This window comes from Thalia democratica, chromosome 2, assembly GCF_965202585.1.
Source record: "Thalia democratica chromosome 2, ktThaDemo2.hap1.1, whole genome shotgun sequence".
NCBI lineage: Eukaryota > Metazoa > Chordata > Thaliacea > Salpida > Salpidae > Thalia > Thalia democratica.
The window spans coordinates 14,420,311-14,437,228 of NC_139166.1; the positions used below are offsets into that span (position 1 = coordinate 14,420,311).

At 25.7% G+C, this 16,918-nt stretch overlaps 1 protein-coding gene across 1 annotated transcript; it reads right to left on the reverse strand.

Moving 5' to 3' along the window:
* Window positions 1-851: 851 nt before the first annotated feature.
* On the reverse strand, window positions 852-16,369 carry LOC145830260 (mitochondrial glutamate carrier 1-like). Its single transcript, XM_082938205.1, has 9 exons — window positions 16,252-16,369; window positions 12,440-12,571; window positions 11,339-11,394; window positions 10,537-10,682; window positions 8,966-9,038; window positions 7,633-7,747; window positions 3,016-3,173; window positions 2,597-2,666; window positions 852-1,965 (listed from the first exon to the last, which is right to left on the reverse strand). The coding sequence occupies exons 1-9, from the start codon at window positions 16,284-16,286 to the stop codon at window positions 1,812-1,814; spliced, it is 939 nt and encodes a 312-aa protein (XP_082794331.1). The 5' UTR covers window positions 16,287-16,369; the 3' UTR covers window positions 852-1,811.
* Window positions 16,370-16,918: the final 549 nt, after the last annotated feature.

The following is a 16,918-nucleotide window of genomic DNA, read 5'->3' on the forward strand; positions in this document are numbered from 1 at the left end:
AAAAATGATTAAAAGTGTTTACATATTCTTAAACACTAGCGGCGCTAAAGAATGCGAATTGGGGTGCACAGAATTTTAATTTTGTGATTTAGGGTTCACGGATTCGAAATAGCGTGCCGACCACTGTGCTAAGGTATGTTGCATTACAAACACGTTAAATTTAAGATATTTCTTTGACTTAAGCTCTAAGATACTTATTAGATTCTTTGTACCCAATAGTAGTTTTTAAAAAGTGTGATGCAGTTATCATATATCTTTGTATCATGTAAAAAAAAGATTAGTTTTCATTCGGTTTGTATATTAATCTATATGTTTTATTACTTATTATCCGTAAGCAGCCTCTTTATTGAGATAAAAATACATCATCATTTGAAGATAACTAGACAAAACTTTTAAGCCAAAAATATTAAAACAACAAACAAAGTTGTTTATCAAATTGTTTTTTTTTTGGCTAACTAAGGTTAAATTTATGCAAAATTTTTAAATATTCTAGATAACGAAGGGTATAAACTAAAATAGTTGAAAACTACGCTAATTAAAACCATACATTTAACAAAAGTAAAGACCCAACCAATGATATTAAGCTAGCTTTACTAATTGTTTTTATATCAAATCAAAAATTTATATTGCCTTTTTGTACTGATACTGTAATTAAAACGTTAAAAGTTTTTTAATACTAGCTAATTCAATTATTTAAAAATCGTCATAAACATAATCTTCAAACTGTCTTGAGGGTAATAATCTTGTTATCATATTTATACATCAATCAATAATAAAAAAATAAAAATAAAAACACAAATTTTCACAGCATAGTTTATTGGTTTGCAAAAAAAAAAAAAAACACAAATAATAATAGCAACTTTACAACAATAATTTGTTAGAAAAAGTAAATAACTTGTTAGTGCATTTTAGTAGCTTTGGTTAGTGAAAAAAGAATATTTACTTTTTGCTTTATTTGAATCATTTACAAATATGTGTAACGCTTTGTATAGATAAATTGTGTAAACATAAAAAGCTGTATATCTTGAAAAAAATATGATAAATTAAATTCTACGTATACAGAAAAGCAGTATAATTTCAAGTATGCAAAAAAAACACGATTTTAAATTTTCACTACCAAATCGACAGTTTTATTTTCATTTTTTTTCTAACTAGGAATGCTTGGATAAAGTTCTAACTTTTTTATTGAGCTCTTAGAAATATATTCAAATTTTTCAGTGAATTCATAGTTAAACTACAAATTTTGAAGTTACTAAAAGATTACAAAACATTGATTAAAATAATTTGAATGAATGTTTTGACAAACTAGTTTAGTAAAAAAAACATCTTATATTGTTTAAATTTTCTCAAACATTTCACAATACCACAAAATAAATTGTTTTAGCTACCTTACATATATAAATATATATCCTTATAGCTTACCTAGTGTAAAAATACATAAACAAATAATGTTTTTCAGGTAGTTTTTTAAAAAAACCTGTCAGTAGCAAAATATCTTTCAACTTTTTATTTTAATTTTTCTTAAACATTTCTTACATCAAATGACAGTTAACAGCTACCTATATTCTACGAAAAAAGATGAAAAAAAAAACAATAATATGAAAAATCAGTGTTAAATAACTAAAAATTATTCACATTAACCAATAAAATTTATATGAAAAAAAATATTTTTAAACGTTCTGTTATTACTTTTAACTTATGGCATTTGAAAAATAGTTTCTCTAAATTTTTTTTTTTCTGCTTTCAGCAACTGTTAAAAAGTGGCAAAAACAATCATTATTTCTAAAAGTACCTACAAAAAAAATCCCCCATCACACAACTTTCAAGTGGGGAATACCCACGACCATTTCGCCCAACCCGAGGTTGTATATTGCCTGGGCGATTCCGAACAGGGGCGCGATGGCGATTGCGCGTGCTTGTGCGCCTCTAGCGAACGTTTTCAACCCTTCCTCCTTGTATATGCGCCTGTTGAATTCACAAAGAATGTTAACAAAATATATTATGTATTTATTTTAAAAATTATTTATTGTTTTTTAATATAAGCTATCTGTGTATTTGCGCCTGTGGAATTTGTGTGGCTTAAATAATTATTTAACCAAAATCATAATGCTCATTTGTGGTTAAGATGAATTTAAATAATTTTGTTTATTTAATATTATTCTTTTCACTATGTACTTGTGTATGTTGGGTTAATACAGATTGTTAATTTAATCTAAAAAAGCTTAAATTTACTAAACTTATAGACTGAAGAATGTAATTTATAATTAAAAATATAAAAAGTTCCAACTTTACTGCATCTAATCTAATATTTGCATTACTGCTGTCATTTAATAATTATACAATAAATTAACCTAAAGTTTAAGTATTTATAACTATAATAGTAATATACGTGAATAAACAAATTACTTGATTAAATTTAAGTTGTGTATCAACAAAAATACAATCAACACAAACTCTACCATCAGTAACATATAGTGTTAATTATTGATTAATTTTAATTGAATTTAATACAAATAAATTTTATCAAAAACTAATTTAAGTGAATGCAATCAATAGTTTAAGAAAATATTTTATTACAACTATAAATAAAACTAACTGAATGCAATCAACAATTCCGTCGTATTTTTTGGTTCCGGCATGGATTGACTGAAGTCGAGTTTTCACAACTGTTTTAATTAATTCTTTAATTAGAAACAAAATTAATATATTTATATAATTTACATTTAGTTTTCTTATTACATACTTGAAACCCGGAAAAAAAGTACAACATAATTATCAATTGTATAATTATCAATTGTATAATAAACAAATTAATACTCTTTAAGTTAATTTACCAAACAGCTTTTAATTTATTCAATGTTATTTTTTTATATCATTATTCTTTTTTTTTTCTGATTTAAATATAATTTTTGTTATTCTGCTTGGTTTTTCTTTAAATTTAACAAAATGCTTTACAACATAAAAAGCTTACAAATAATCTAAAATTAAATAAAATTGTATTATGACGTCACAAACCGTCCATGGGGTTAACCATGGCAGCAGCGGTTCCCCCGGCAACCACGCCGCACATGAGAGTGTGCAGGAATGGTACTTCCCCCGTGTTGTAAATGTAAAAAGCCATTTTGTTGAGGAAGGCGAAGTAGGGAAAGTATATCATGCTGAAGGGGATGTCCCTGGAATGAGAAAAATAATGTAAATGTTTTTATTAAAAACAGATTAGACAAAATAATCAAGACATTAAAAAACGTTAGATAGTTGTAATCATTTAGGAGGAAAAAGTGTTTTAGATTATTTGCATTTTTATATAGGAAACTGTAGTTAATAACTAATTACAAAAAACACTAGATAGATGTTACTTGTTTTAATGGACAAGTGATAAATATAAACAACTTGTTAAGAATAAGCAAAAGGTAAATTTGTCTTAAAGTTGTTTGTTTTTATTTTAAGTATAACACTTAATACATAATAATAAAACAATTTGCTTCTATGTATATACTTACAAGTTTAAGAATAATTAAACATAAATAAAATTAAAAATATCCAAAAGCTTTAAATTTTAATTTAAGGATATTTATGCGCAGAGAATTATTTCTAAATAAAGTTATGTTAAGAGAAACTCGATACTGGCCAATTATAGAATCAATAAAATACTTAACTTAAATAATTTTCTTATCAACAGGATTAAAAAGGAAGTTATAGATAGTATTTTAAAACGTAAAAATAACAATACACACATGTATGAGTGATTAATTAAAAATCATACTTTTATAAGTAATATAATTCTACAATGCTTCGTGCTTAAAAATGTTAAAACATACTTGTTTAAGTTTTCAAACAATCATAATATTCAAGTTGTGCTAATGTGTAAAACTTAATGAAACTTTATATGTAGACCAAAGTTTAGTGTAAAAACAGCTAGACAACAACGATTAATCACCAATATGAATCATTCAAACAAAATTTTGACTCGAGTTGCAGACAGAAAAGCAAACATTTTCAAGATACTGCAAAGAGATGTTCAACCAAGCGTGTCGAATACACAGGAAGCAAAATCGCATACAAGTTAAATTATTCAAGCCAATTTGAGAAACCTTGCATCAGCATCAAAGTTAACTTATTCAAATGAATTAGTAAATCTTGCATCAGTGAGTCGTTACTTATACAATAGCTCAAGCAATTATACTTAATTTTAATGTACATGAAATGTATATTACAGATAATATTCATGATTTTATCAGAGTTCCACTTATTTTATAAAACTTACTACAATTTAAATTTCATTGGTCAAGACAACTTTTCTAAAAATTTACTTCATGTCATGCTAGAATGTGCATCAAGTCATACTAAAATTAGTCTTATATCTTTAAAGTCGTTCTACTTACAAACTATTGTACTAGCAAATTGCACTAATGCACTGTAATACCACAGCTAATTAAAACAGAATTATCTTTACCAAGTCATTGCGTTTCGAAACTTTTACACGAACTTTACACGTGTACCGCGTACAAGATACCACGGTTTCAAAGCGTGCCTGTAATAAATCATTTGGAAATTGTTTGTACAAGTTGAGAAAAGTTTGGAATAGAAAGCTTTTAAAGCATACAAAAAAAGCCACAGAATAGCGGCATTCAGCAATATGCTTTGCAGGATAATTAAAGCTCAAAAAGATGGTGGTTTTTAAGCTTCAGAAAGCTTGCATGAGCCAACAGCAATTAACAATCGGATTGCATTATATTGAATTGCATTTCGAAATATTTGCACGAGTTCATATATCACGTTGTGTCAGCGTGATATACTTAATCAATGTATAAAATATTTGTCTTAATTAAGTTGAGAAAAATGTAGACAAATATTTTGCAAGTTTTTAAAGAAACGGGTGCAAATACCACACGTGTGCCGATAATTTATTAGATCTTGATGAATGCCAAAGCACGGTATGAGTAGTCAATCTGGGTGTTAATTAAGATTATATGTCTTAGGAAAGTTGAGAAATAAGATTTTGCAACACTAGTTGACCCTGAGACTAATTAACAGCAATATATTTCAGGATTACACATACATGTGACACGTGTAACATTTAAATCATAGATCACGACATTAAAGCGTGATAACTTGTTGTATTGAATGATATTAGAGCGTGATATTTCAAGTACACATGCTTGTATTGGGAATGTTGCAATTTGTATTTGCTTGTATGCAATGGAAAGTTTATTGGAATTGTTTGCCAGCCGTCTGAGATGTGTATGGAGAAATGGAAAGTTTATAGGAATTATTTGTCAGCTGATACAATTAGTCAGCTGTCTGAGAAATGTATGTAGAGAAATCTACAAGAAGTTTCTTGCTATTTGATTATAATACCTTGTGACATATAGGGGTACAAGACATTTAAAAAAACAATATTGTAAGCGATTTTATTTAGTTACTTTTTTTCATTATCACAGCCTTTACTAATTGCACTTTTTGGAAGACTCTATATTTTATTCATTCAGTTACTTTTTGAAATGTGACCCATTGGAAATTTTCGTATGAATTTAAATAGTCAGAATTCAAATTGTCATGTAACAAATACATTATATGTGTACAATTGCACATTTCATGTGTGTTTTCTATTTAATCTCTATAAAAAACAATAAAAATTTGGTCTTTAAAATATGAAACAAATATGTGAAACTATTCCGATAGAGAAACAACTTCAAACTGAGCACGAAAGCGAGATATAAATGTTGTGATGGAAAACAACTGGAATTTTTTGTTAGCTGTCTTGTACTTGAATATTGAGAAAATAATAAAACTATTTATTGCGTATTGAATTCACAACCATGTGATATATGTGCCGGTTTGAGAAAGCTTTTTTAAACAAGCTTATAAAATACAACTTTTATCTCTAAAAAACTTTTACTTTTTAAAATTTTTCTATTAAACTAGATAAAAACTCATTTTAGTGTGACAAAACTTAAGGTTCTGAAATGTTTGAATATAATTTTGTTGTTTTGTTAGTAAATGAATAATAATTTTGTATATAACGTTAAGTGATTATACGTATGCTTGTATAAAAGCTTGCTAATATACAGTAATACCTTTTTATTTTTCAAATAACCAAGTATGGTTTCCATATAATCTAAAAATTGATTAAACACTTTATTATACGAAAATTTTTTCAAATATGTCATTATGTTTTTGGAATTTTCGTTTAAAATCTGTTTTATTTAATTCATTTTTGTCATACAATACAAGATAATAAATACTTTACAACTATCAAATCATCTTTAGTTACTTGCAGTAATACATCAAAAAATATAAAATAATTGTGGTCACATTGATAAAACTTGTTCTAATAACGTGTATAGCTGTAATACACGTTTTTATAGAGTCATATATACATTTATAAAAAAATTATGTGTCAATAACACGTAGTAAATGACAATTATTAAATTATTTATACTTATTAACACGCAATATTTTAATTTATACAAGATATTTGATTCTATAAAACGTATTTAAATAAATATATTTTAAAACTTGTAGCTTATAAATTATATCTTTCTATAAACATCAATATTTTTCTATCATCATCCAAGAAAACTGTTGTTTATGTTGTGAGCAAGTGAGAGAAAATATCTCTTTATAAATATTTTTAAAAGTTTAAAATTTTTACAATTTTTCAAAAGTTTTTTTTTTCTTTCTTTAAATTGATACATCACAATTTATAAAACACTTTTGAAATATTTTACAATCAAATTATCTTCAGAAACAATAAATAGTTGATGCAAGTAAGAATTTATACAAAAAATAAAAGAAAATTGATAGTTATTTTGTTAAAAATTTTGAATAAATTAAATAAAATCTAAGTTGTTAAACTTATATAACTTTTTTAAAAATCAGAAATTTGTGTAAATTATTAAGACTTTATATTGTTTTATAAAAAAAAAATTGAGCTCGCCCGGACAGGAAATTTTTTACTTTATCACAACTATTAAGACTTTCGACAACTTATTTTTTAACTTTTAAGTAGTTGAACATTTTTTCAGATGTATTTCCTAAACTGATTAAACAATTTTGAAATCTCAAGTTTTCAATAAACTAAAATCAAACGGCATATTTAAAAACTAAATTAAACCGCCTGTATAACAATATTTAACAATATTGTTTTAAACAAAACTCATTTATTACTTGGACATCTTGCTTTTTGACTTTCATAACCCAAACTGTTTTTTAGATTTATAAAAACATACAACATTGCTGTTTTTATACAGCTACACTTTAACTAAAAAAATGTCTTAGTAAGAAATTACTTGCTTTAAAGATATGTAACAACTGATTATTAACCTCATAACAAACACTCCCATTTCAAAAATTTAAGTTAAATATTGCAAGCTTTATTTTCAACAAATATATTGTACAAACCTCATAAGAGTGGCAGCGAATCCCTTGTACAAACCCCTCATATTTATTTTATAAACAATTAAATCATTGTACCAACCTCATAAGAGTGGCAGCGAATCCCTTGTACAAACCCCTCACATTTAAATTATAAATAATAAACTTATTGTACAAACCTCATAAGAGTGGCAGCGAATCCCTTGTACAAACCCCTCACATTTAAATTATAAATAATAAACTTATTGTACAAACCTCATAAGAGTGGCAGCAAATCCCTTGTACAAACCCCTCACACCCTGCTGCTGCAATACAGCTTGTACTGGAAATCCTCTCGATACTTGCACTGATGATACACCTCCTGCTGCGCCTATGTGTGAGGATTTTGGTTCAGATAATTTCAGTTTAAAGTTTTTGAGTAAGAAATAATGAGATTAAGAAGGAATATATCAGTAAAAAATGATATTAAATGCTTGTGCATCAATCAAATTAAGGAGAGGCATAGATAAACAAAGAGAAACATAAGTTACAGGGTTCCTACTGTGCCTACATGTGAGATTTTTAATTAACACTTAAGTATGTGTGCAAACATGTAATAATAAAGATTCAAAAAGTTGTAACAATTCTGATATAAAATGCTTGTGCTTTAGTTAATTAAGTTAAGGAGGCATAGATTTAGTTACAAAGTTAAAGAATTTAATACACAACTTTAATTTATTTATGTAAAAAATTAGTTGTACAATTTGTTCAAAAATAAATTATTTCAAAAACTTAATCTTTTATTGGCTAAATATTATTGGCTTAAGTAATAGATATAGTAATAAAACATGCGATAGTATAAATATTAAATAGTTATCGACGTTTTTTTTTTGAGAAGTCGGCTAAGAATTTTCTTTTACCAAAATAAAATATAAAAAGTTTTGAAATGACGTGGGTGCTAAATAATATCTGATAAAAAACTCAAACAATTTTAAAAACAAACTCCTCTTATCAACCACATGCAACAAATTTTACTGACTAAACAAATAAGTGCATGACTAAAAGAATTTGCTAGTTGTTTTCACTTATAGAAAAAACATGTAACTAAACTTAACAACCTAGCATAAACATACAACAAAACATGCTACATAAAAACTTTTCTCAAACTCAAAGCTAACTGTTCACATTATTCTGTGTTAATTTACCTTTCCCTTTCAAACTCTTTATTGCCTTTTCACTTTCTTTATGTTTGTTTTCTGCTTTTTTATGCTTATTATCCTGAAGTTCTACAAGAATAAATTAAGATGCAAAATTGTTAGTTTTTAAAAACATGCTACAGTTACTATTTAAATTATTATAAACTCCACTTTTTAGCAACTGTTATATGTTGAATACCCGGAGTCATTGGAATAGCCAACAACTGTTATATGTAAAAACGCAGAACTTAAATAATTTTTTTTAAATAAAGTTAGCAAAACTAATTTCATAATGAACATTAATAACACCAATTGGGTGTTCTGTAAGATCTATAGTCAAACCCAAATAAGCGTAAGTATAGTATTTTTATTAACTTTATGTTTAAAATGTTTGAATACTAAACATAACTAACCATTCATTGCATGAATTCTACCAGCGTCTTGGCCATAAATCTTCATCATTTCCATTGGTGAGGTTATGAATACCTGTTACAACAACTAAGTTTGTTAAAATAAAAAAAACTTATTAAAATAAACTCTCCAGTAATTAAAATAATGATTTATTTATGCAAATTTGGCTATGTACTTTTAAACGTAATAAGTTAATAAAATGATAAAACAATCTGTACAGTTTAGTATCTATAAATTACTTATATTGCTGTATTTAAAAATACTTCTTAGTTGAAACACTTGATCACGGTTTCAAATTTAGTGAATAAAACTTTCAGAAAACATGGTTACAATTTTAATTTAACGAAATTTTAATTGAGGTCATATAAAAGGTGCTTTTTTGTCATTTTTCAAATAGCATACTACTCTAAAAAACAACATAGTTGAAATTATTCAACCACATGTAACTTGTGTACAAAATAAAAACTTTTAACACGTTTTTCAAAACAGACTAATTGCTTTTTAGCAGTTTTGTTTAAGAGTTGGCACGCGAACTTTGTTTTGTTATTTAAAAGTTTGCACTTTTTTACATTCAATTATGTGTTGTCACCGAGGGAAAAGTTGGTGGTAATTTCAATGAATTATTTATCAGCTGAAAGGTTAGGCATCTGTGTGGCTAAAGTTCTAGTTTATAATTTTTATTGATCTTTAAGGCTGTTATGTCACTTTTTATTAGTTAAAAAGTTTGTCATGGGATTATTTTTGAAATAACTGTTTTGAAGTTTAAACTTTCTATCTTGTACTTATTGCCATATTTCGATGTTGTCAATCAGAAATGTAGTTTAAATTTATTAATGAGATATTTTACACAAAAACATTTAAACAAATAGTTTAAAATACATAAATAAAACTTTGAAATATAAAGAATTTAATTATAAAACACGGATACAAATAGTACCGTATTAACTTCCTAAACTTTAACTGCAATTATTTAAAAATTGCTTCACAAAAAACAATGAAAACAATTCAATCAAACAAGTTTAAATAAAATTTGATGTCAAGAGACAAATTAAACTTTGAAGTGTTGTGTGCAAATTGCAGTTTCAAGTGCACACATACATATGAGTCAGTATGAATTCAAGTGCTTGTAAAAACAAAAACACTACTAGGAACTTGTATGACAACATGTTTTCATTTTTATTTTACAGAAAAACAAGGCTTTAGTAATTTTTTTTAACAAAAAAAAAACAACTTTTTTCATTAACAAATTTATAAAATTCAAATAAAGTTTAAACATGGACAAATAGACTAAAGTTTGATTTGATAAAAGTTTTTAAATTTCAAAATAAAAATTTGCTTAGTTTATAGCTTACACTTAATTAGAAGAGCCAATGTTTATTTTGAAAAATGTTTTACCCCCTATGGCTTTAATATACTTGAAAAATTAAAAAAACAAAACTAAACTGACTTATTTAAATTTTTAGCTGAAGAAATTTCAAAACGTTGATAATATTTATTAATTTAAACTAGTTAAAAGTTTCAATATAAAAATATATTAATAAATAAAACCTTTAAATAATTAAACAAAACAAACTTGGAAGAAGCCAGCCGTGGCAGCTGCAACAAGTTGATTTTTAGTGGTGACTTTTCCGTCTTTAGCAAGTTGGCACCTCATATAGTCATTTACACTCAATTTAATTGTCTTTTCAGGAACTATCAACAACAAGTTTGGAAGGGCTCCTACAGTTTTGAATTATCAAATGATCAATTTATTTAATTTTCAAAGTTTAGTTGATTATAAAAAAGTATTAAAAATACTTGATAACACAACACACATTCATCTATAGACTGATAACTTTGGTAGAAGGTCACAATGCAAAAAACTTATAATCTTTAATAAAAAATCTAATTAACTTTTAGTTAAACTTTGTTAGTTTAAAAAAGAATTTAAAAATTTTTGAATTGGTTAGTTAAAATATTGGTGGTAACAAGTTATTACAACTACTTCTAAACTTTGGAACTGCAATTTTTTTTCTTAAACTCGAAAGATTTTGTATTCAGTTGTTGCAGAACATGAAGTGCTATTTATTTATTAATTCAAATTATTATAATTTAACTTAAAACTGCATTTAACATTAATGGAGTAATTCTGTAAAATATTCTAATATGGACTGAACATATAACGCTTTTTTGTCAACCTTAAGTTTTGTTTTATAAAAATTTAATTTCATTTTAAATAAAACATTAAAAGTAATGCATTTTGTAAAATAGGCTTTTGGGTAAGTAAAAATTTGAGCAGTTCTTTACTTTAGCTTTCTAAAATTCTTAGTTAAGTTTCTAAATGTTTTTCTTTTTTAAACCAACTGATGTATAAATATAACAAATAAAACTCAAACCTCTGTACAAACTGGCAAACCCTTCATTTTTGAACACAGTTCTAAGACAGTGAAACCTGTAAAACAAAACTAAAATAGCAAAATAATAACAAACATTTATATTTAAGACATAATTTAAAAATTTTATTGTTCATGCTTATAGTCAAATTGTTTATAGTTTACAACTAGTTTAGTAAAGCAAAAAGTTAGCTTTAATTTGGTAAAACTTAGGTAAAAAAAATGTTTAGTTTTTCTTGAACTTTATATTAAAGCTTAATTGTTAGCAAAGTAATAGCAAGGCAAAAAAAAATAAAAATCATATTTAAAAAAATAGATTATTGTTTCAAAAGGCTTATATTTAAAAAAAAAACGGTTACACCATAGTAAATAGTAAGAATCACAGTTTGAAGAATAGACAGAACAATTTACTACAAGATTTAAACAAACTGGAGTTAAACAAACGCAAAAGGAGGCCTCAGCCTGATTTTCGTTTTATTTTTTGGCTCATCTGGTTTTTTGGCTAACTTCTGTTTTTGCTAACAACACAACAAACTATTTGGGAGTTCTGTAATGTACAAATTAGTGAACAAAAAGCTCTGGCTTTTAGCAGAGCCAAGCCATTCTCAACAGCAACACAATTGTTTAAGAGTTATGATGTCACAATAAAAAGGGAGTTAGAAGTAAGCATCATGAGTTTTCTTAATTTATCATAGTGCTAGGCACTTCTTAAAAATATAATAAACACTCCTGTGTATTTCATTTTTAATGTATTCAATATTTTAGATTTTGTAGAAAACTTATTTTGTGTTTGATTAAAAGTTATATCTAACTAAAAAATTTCAGTAATTATTTCTCAATTTTTTAAAAGTTACAGAATATGATAAAATTAAAACTATTTTTTTTACAACAGTTGTAGTTGAAGTAGCTAGATTACACTTTGTTTACTTTTAAAAATAAATTGAAATGTTACAAATCACTTGAAAAAAAGGATAATTAGAAAACTTTTGGCTTACTTATTCACATAACATTTTATAGTTAGTTTCAACATATATAAAAGTCTGATAAAAAATACAAATTAAATCAAGTAAAATCTATAAAATAGAAACAATTCACAAAACTAACACTCCGTTATACATTCTCTTTCCATTGACAGTCTGTTGATTTTGGAGTCTTGTTTTGGAGAGGTCAATTGGAAAAGTGCACAGAAGGCCAGTAAATCCTGCAATTCCTCCATTCACAACTGATGCTGCAAGCCTGAATAAATGTAAGTAAATTACAAGTTAACTAAAAAAGTTAAGAAGAAAAACTAATTAAAAAAAAATAATTTTGAGTATTTTCTATAAAAACTATATAAACTCTTTAAAGATAATACTTAAAAAAGTTATGCTTTAAGGGCATAGGAGGGGGGTAAACACCCTTTTTTGGTTTTTTATCTTATTTTATATAGTTTTTACTAAGCTACAAGATGCTTTTTACAGATTTTAAAAATTCAAAACAATTTTTGAGATATAGCCGGTCAAAGTCAATGGCAACAGTAGGTTCCTTATGGGAGGCGCAAACTAAAACGGCCAAAATAGACTATTTCACTAAAAATCTATCTTCTCTTACGTTTTTTGAGATAACTACCTCAAATTTTCAGGAAATGTTCCTTGATTTATTTAGAAAATTCTGTCTGAAAGAATTTAAAAATAAATTAAAAATAAAAATTTTATATAAAAAATAAACAAAAAAAAACAGTTTTTTTTTTTAGTTTTTTTGTTATAAATTTTCCATTTCTGTTCCAACAAAATTTTCTAAATATTGCAAGGAACATTTCCTGAAAATTTGAGGCAGTTGTTTTAAAAAAACGTAGGAGGAGATAGATTTTTAGTGATTTCTAGTTATTTATTTGCCATTTTAGTTTGCGCCTCCCATAAGGAACCTATTGTTGCCTCTAACTTTGACCAGCTATATCTCAAAAATTATTTTGAATTTTTAAAATCTGTAAAAAGCATTTTGTAGCTTAGTAAAAACTATATAAAATAAGACAAAAAACCAAAAGTGTGTTTACCCCCCCCTCCCTTTTCCCTTAAGTTGTTTTTGGCTCAGAAGTTAATGCAATTTTGAACTATTCTATTTAGCACTTCAACTCACAATAAAATAAACAAGCATTTACTTTAAATTTTAGACTAATAGTATTAATAATGGTCTGTAAATTGTAGTTTATTAATACAGGCTTAGAGAATCACATTTCTGTAAAAATAAGTAAAGGGTAGGAAACTTTTTGTATAAAAAAGAATTATTAAAAGTAGTTGATTAACTACTGTTAGGTATTTCACAATTTCAAAAATCATAAAATATTTAAAACTTTATAACGTAATATAAACTTTGGATAATTTCAAAAGTTAAACAACTAAGTGTAAAACTAAAAAACGAAAACAAATTGTTCTAAAAGTAAGAATGAGGCTTAGAACAGGGTTGCCACTCTTTGAGCCAAAAAATCTTCCCTGAGTGACCAAAAATTTCCCTGAGTAACCTTAAATTTCCCTGAGTTTCCCTGAGTATTTTTCAAATCTTAAAAAATATTTTTTCTCTTCTAACACAAATTATTAATACCTCATTCTCATGTTTCTTCTTTAATAATAAAAGGAAGGTTGTATGTGTATGCTTCTGCATTAAATTTATGAAAAAAAACTATTTTCAAAAACTCAATCTTAAAAGGTTTAAACCAATTAAAAATTAAAAACTAAATTTTTGCACAACTTTGTGTAAACTTGTTAGTTAACTTTCTACATAAAAGAATAAAGTTTAATTGACAAAATTTAATTACACTATAATAATAATTTCACATGTAGAACTCACTTAAATGCATACATAATAAGTTCATTATGACTTGTATGTCTTTCCTAGCAACTGTTCTGAATGCAGTAAATAAAACTTAAAAGCTTAACATTATTGTAAAAAAACCTGCAAAAAGAAAGTTTAAAGAAATAGCTAAAGAAATATCTCATATCAAAGTACAACTTAATACCTAACAACTGATACAAAATAATCTAAAATTTTTTTTTTTTTATGTCTTTTAGATGTTCATACACAATCTATTTTAAATAACTGAAAACATAATTTTGATTTTAAAACAATTTCACATTACCTAATAAAAAAATCTTAATACTGTTTTTTTAAGTATGCAATTTCTAAATCTATAGTTTTAATTTAATTTTCAAGTTTATTTGCGTTGTCCTTAGCAGCTATTCCTCTTGCTAATAATTCTTTCATTGCTTCTAAATCAGACTGTTTGTTGGCATCTGCAGTATATTTATCATAGTCTTTATTCAAACATTTGAGTTGCTTTGTAAGTTTACTTTTTTGTTCTCCTAACTTGCTCAAAGCATCACTTTTATTTGGAACATTTTTAGCAAAGCGCTGTTGCTCAAGATATGCCAAATATTGGGCCCTAGAAGATTTTACAAATTTTAACAATTCAGAACTTAGTTCAACTGTGCTTGGTTCTAGACTGTTTGCATATAGATGATCTTTGATCACTCTTTGGGACCTTATTGTCATCTCTCCTATATTAGTTGATATTACTTCCTTATTTAAGCTAAAGCCCCGTTCAACTGTTGCCTGGCCATTGTGAAGCACAAAAACAGCCTCAAGGACTCTTGTTAAATCTTTATACTTGCTTGGGATATTATTATAAAATTTGGATATTATATTAAAACATTCACACTAAAAAATTAATTACCATTACTGCTACTACTTTTGAAATTATTATTTATAAACAAAAATTTAACCTCTATTTTTTTAACGAAAGTAATGCAACACTAATCTGTATGCATTTTAATTTTTTTTACTGAAAACAAGCAGTTGTAAACAAATAACAAATAACTTTATTATTTAAAAAATAAGAACTAATAGTACTACATAGTTTTTTTTAAACTACATAAGTTACTAAAAATAAAAAGTTTATTAGAACTTTTCAATGAATAGTTAACAACAACTTTCATTTCTCTAAACTGTTTGATTTTACTTAAGTAAATATAAATTTAAAACTTAAAAAAACTACAATGTTAATACTAAGAATATTGAAGAACTAGCCACATGGCTAAAAAAATTCTAAATAACCACTTAAATAATAAAAATTACTACTTTTGAACAAAATATTGAAACTGGATTAACTAAACCTCATTTTAGATCTAGAAAAAAATTTCCCTGAGATTTTCAAAAACTTACCTGAAATTTAGAGAAAAAATCAAAACTTCCTTGAGTTTCCCTGAGTTAAAAGAAAAATGCCAAAATTCCCTGAGTTTCCCTGAGATTCCCTGAGTTTCCCTGAGATTTTCTACAGTTTGAAAATTCCCTGAGATTCCCTGAGTTCCCTGAGTGTGTGGCAACCCTGTTAGAATATATAAAAACTTTATTCAACTTTATTTTATCAGCTAAAATATAAGCTAACATAAATTATTACGAAATTAATTTTCGGGTAATTACCTAGGATTAAATCGCACCAATATCTAGCTGAAATCATATTGTATTTGGTGTCTTTTTTAACCATAATTTTAGGCTAAAATCAATGCTTTAAGCCTAATATGTTTAATATGAAAAGATACTTTGTTTTAAACAAGCTATAAAAACACACAGTAAGAATTAAATTTATGTATTATAAACTAAACTTAATAGTCGTTTTATTTTGCAATATCATAATCAATACTAATTATATATTGTACAATAATAGCATTTTAATATTTCACCAAAAAAAAAAAAACTAAGTTTTATTAGTTTATGATAAACAATTTATCTAATTTATTTAAAAAATATATATTTCTAGCTTAATATTATGGTTAAAAAGACAACGAATTTAATATAATTATTAAAAATTAAAAAAAAAATCAGTTTAATATTGGTGCAACATCATCCTAGGTAATAACCAAATATTGAAATGATAAGTTACTAACCTTTGAGATTTTGGTACATTCGCGTTTCTATCCATTTTAATAGATTTTTTGAATTCGTATTTTGATGCAAGGATAAGCTGTGAATTTTCAATATAATATTTTGGTATGAAGTGTAGGTTGCTTTTAAGCTTGGTGTAAGAGAGAAACTTATTTACCAAAAGTTGAAATGCTGCTCTTTAGCATAACTAACGGATGCTGTAAATTGTAAAACTTTAACTAAAATACAGCAGAAATGTTCGGCCTGCAGCTAAGTTTTTATATGAAAACTTTATAAAATAAACTACTTCAAATAATTTCTATCTATCTACTCCAAATTAAAGCTTCTGAGTAAATGTTTTAGTTTAATTTTGTACTTTTTATTTTTTTTTGGAATTCGTTCAATTTTGTGTTAATGTAAATTGAATCCGGTTATTTAATTAAGTTATAACTTCTTGTCAGTATTTTTCTCAGTTTAACTAATTTATATGTTTATGTATATAATATATATATATATATATATATGATATAAAATATATATATATGCAATTCTTAAACTTTTAATAAAAAAACCTAATTATAGTATTAACTTAATATATTTTTGCTTAATATAAACGTTTTTAGTTAATATTGTGATAAACTTTAAAACGAACATCACTAATAATTGCAACAAGAAAATCATTTAAATACG

Coding starts and splice junctions, on each gene's coding strand:
- LOC145830260 (XM_082938205.1), bottom strand. CDS start 16,286: ATGGATAGAAACGCGAATGTACCAAAATCTCAAAG. Junction 10,683..11,338: donor GTTTGCCAGTTTGTACAGAG/GTTTGAGTTTTA, acceptor TCAAAACTGTAG/GAGCCCTTCCAAACTTGTTG. Junction 9,039..10,536: donor CCACGGCTGGCTTCTTCCAA/GTTTGTTTTGTT, acceptor TTGTTGTAACAG/GTATTCATAACCTCACCAAT.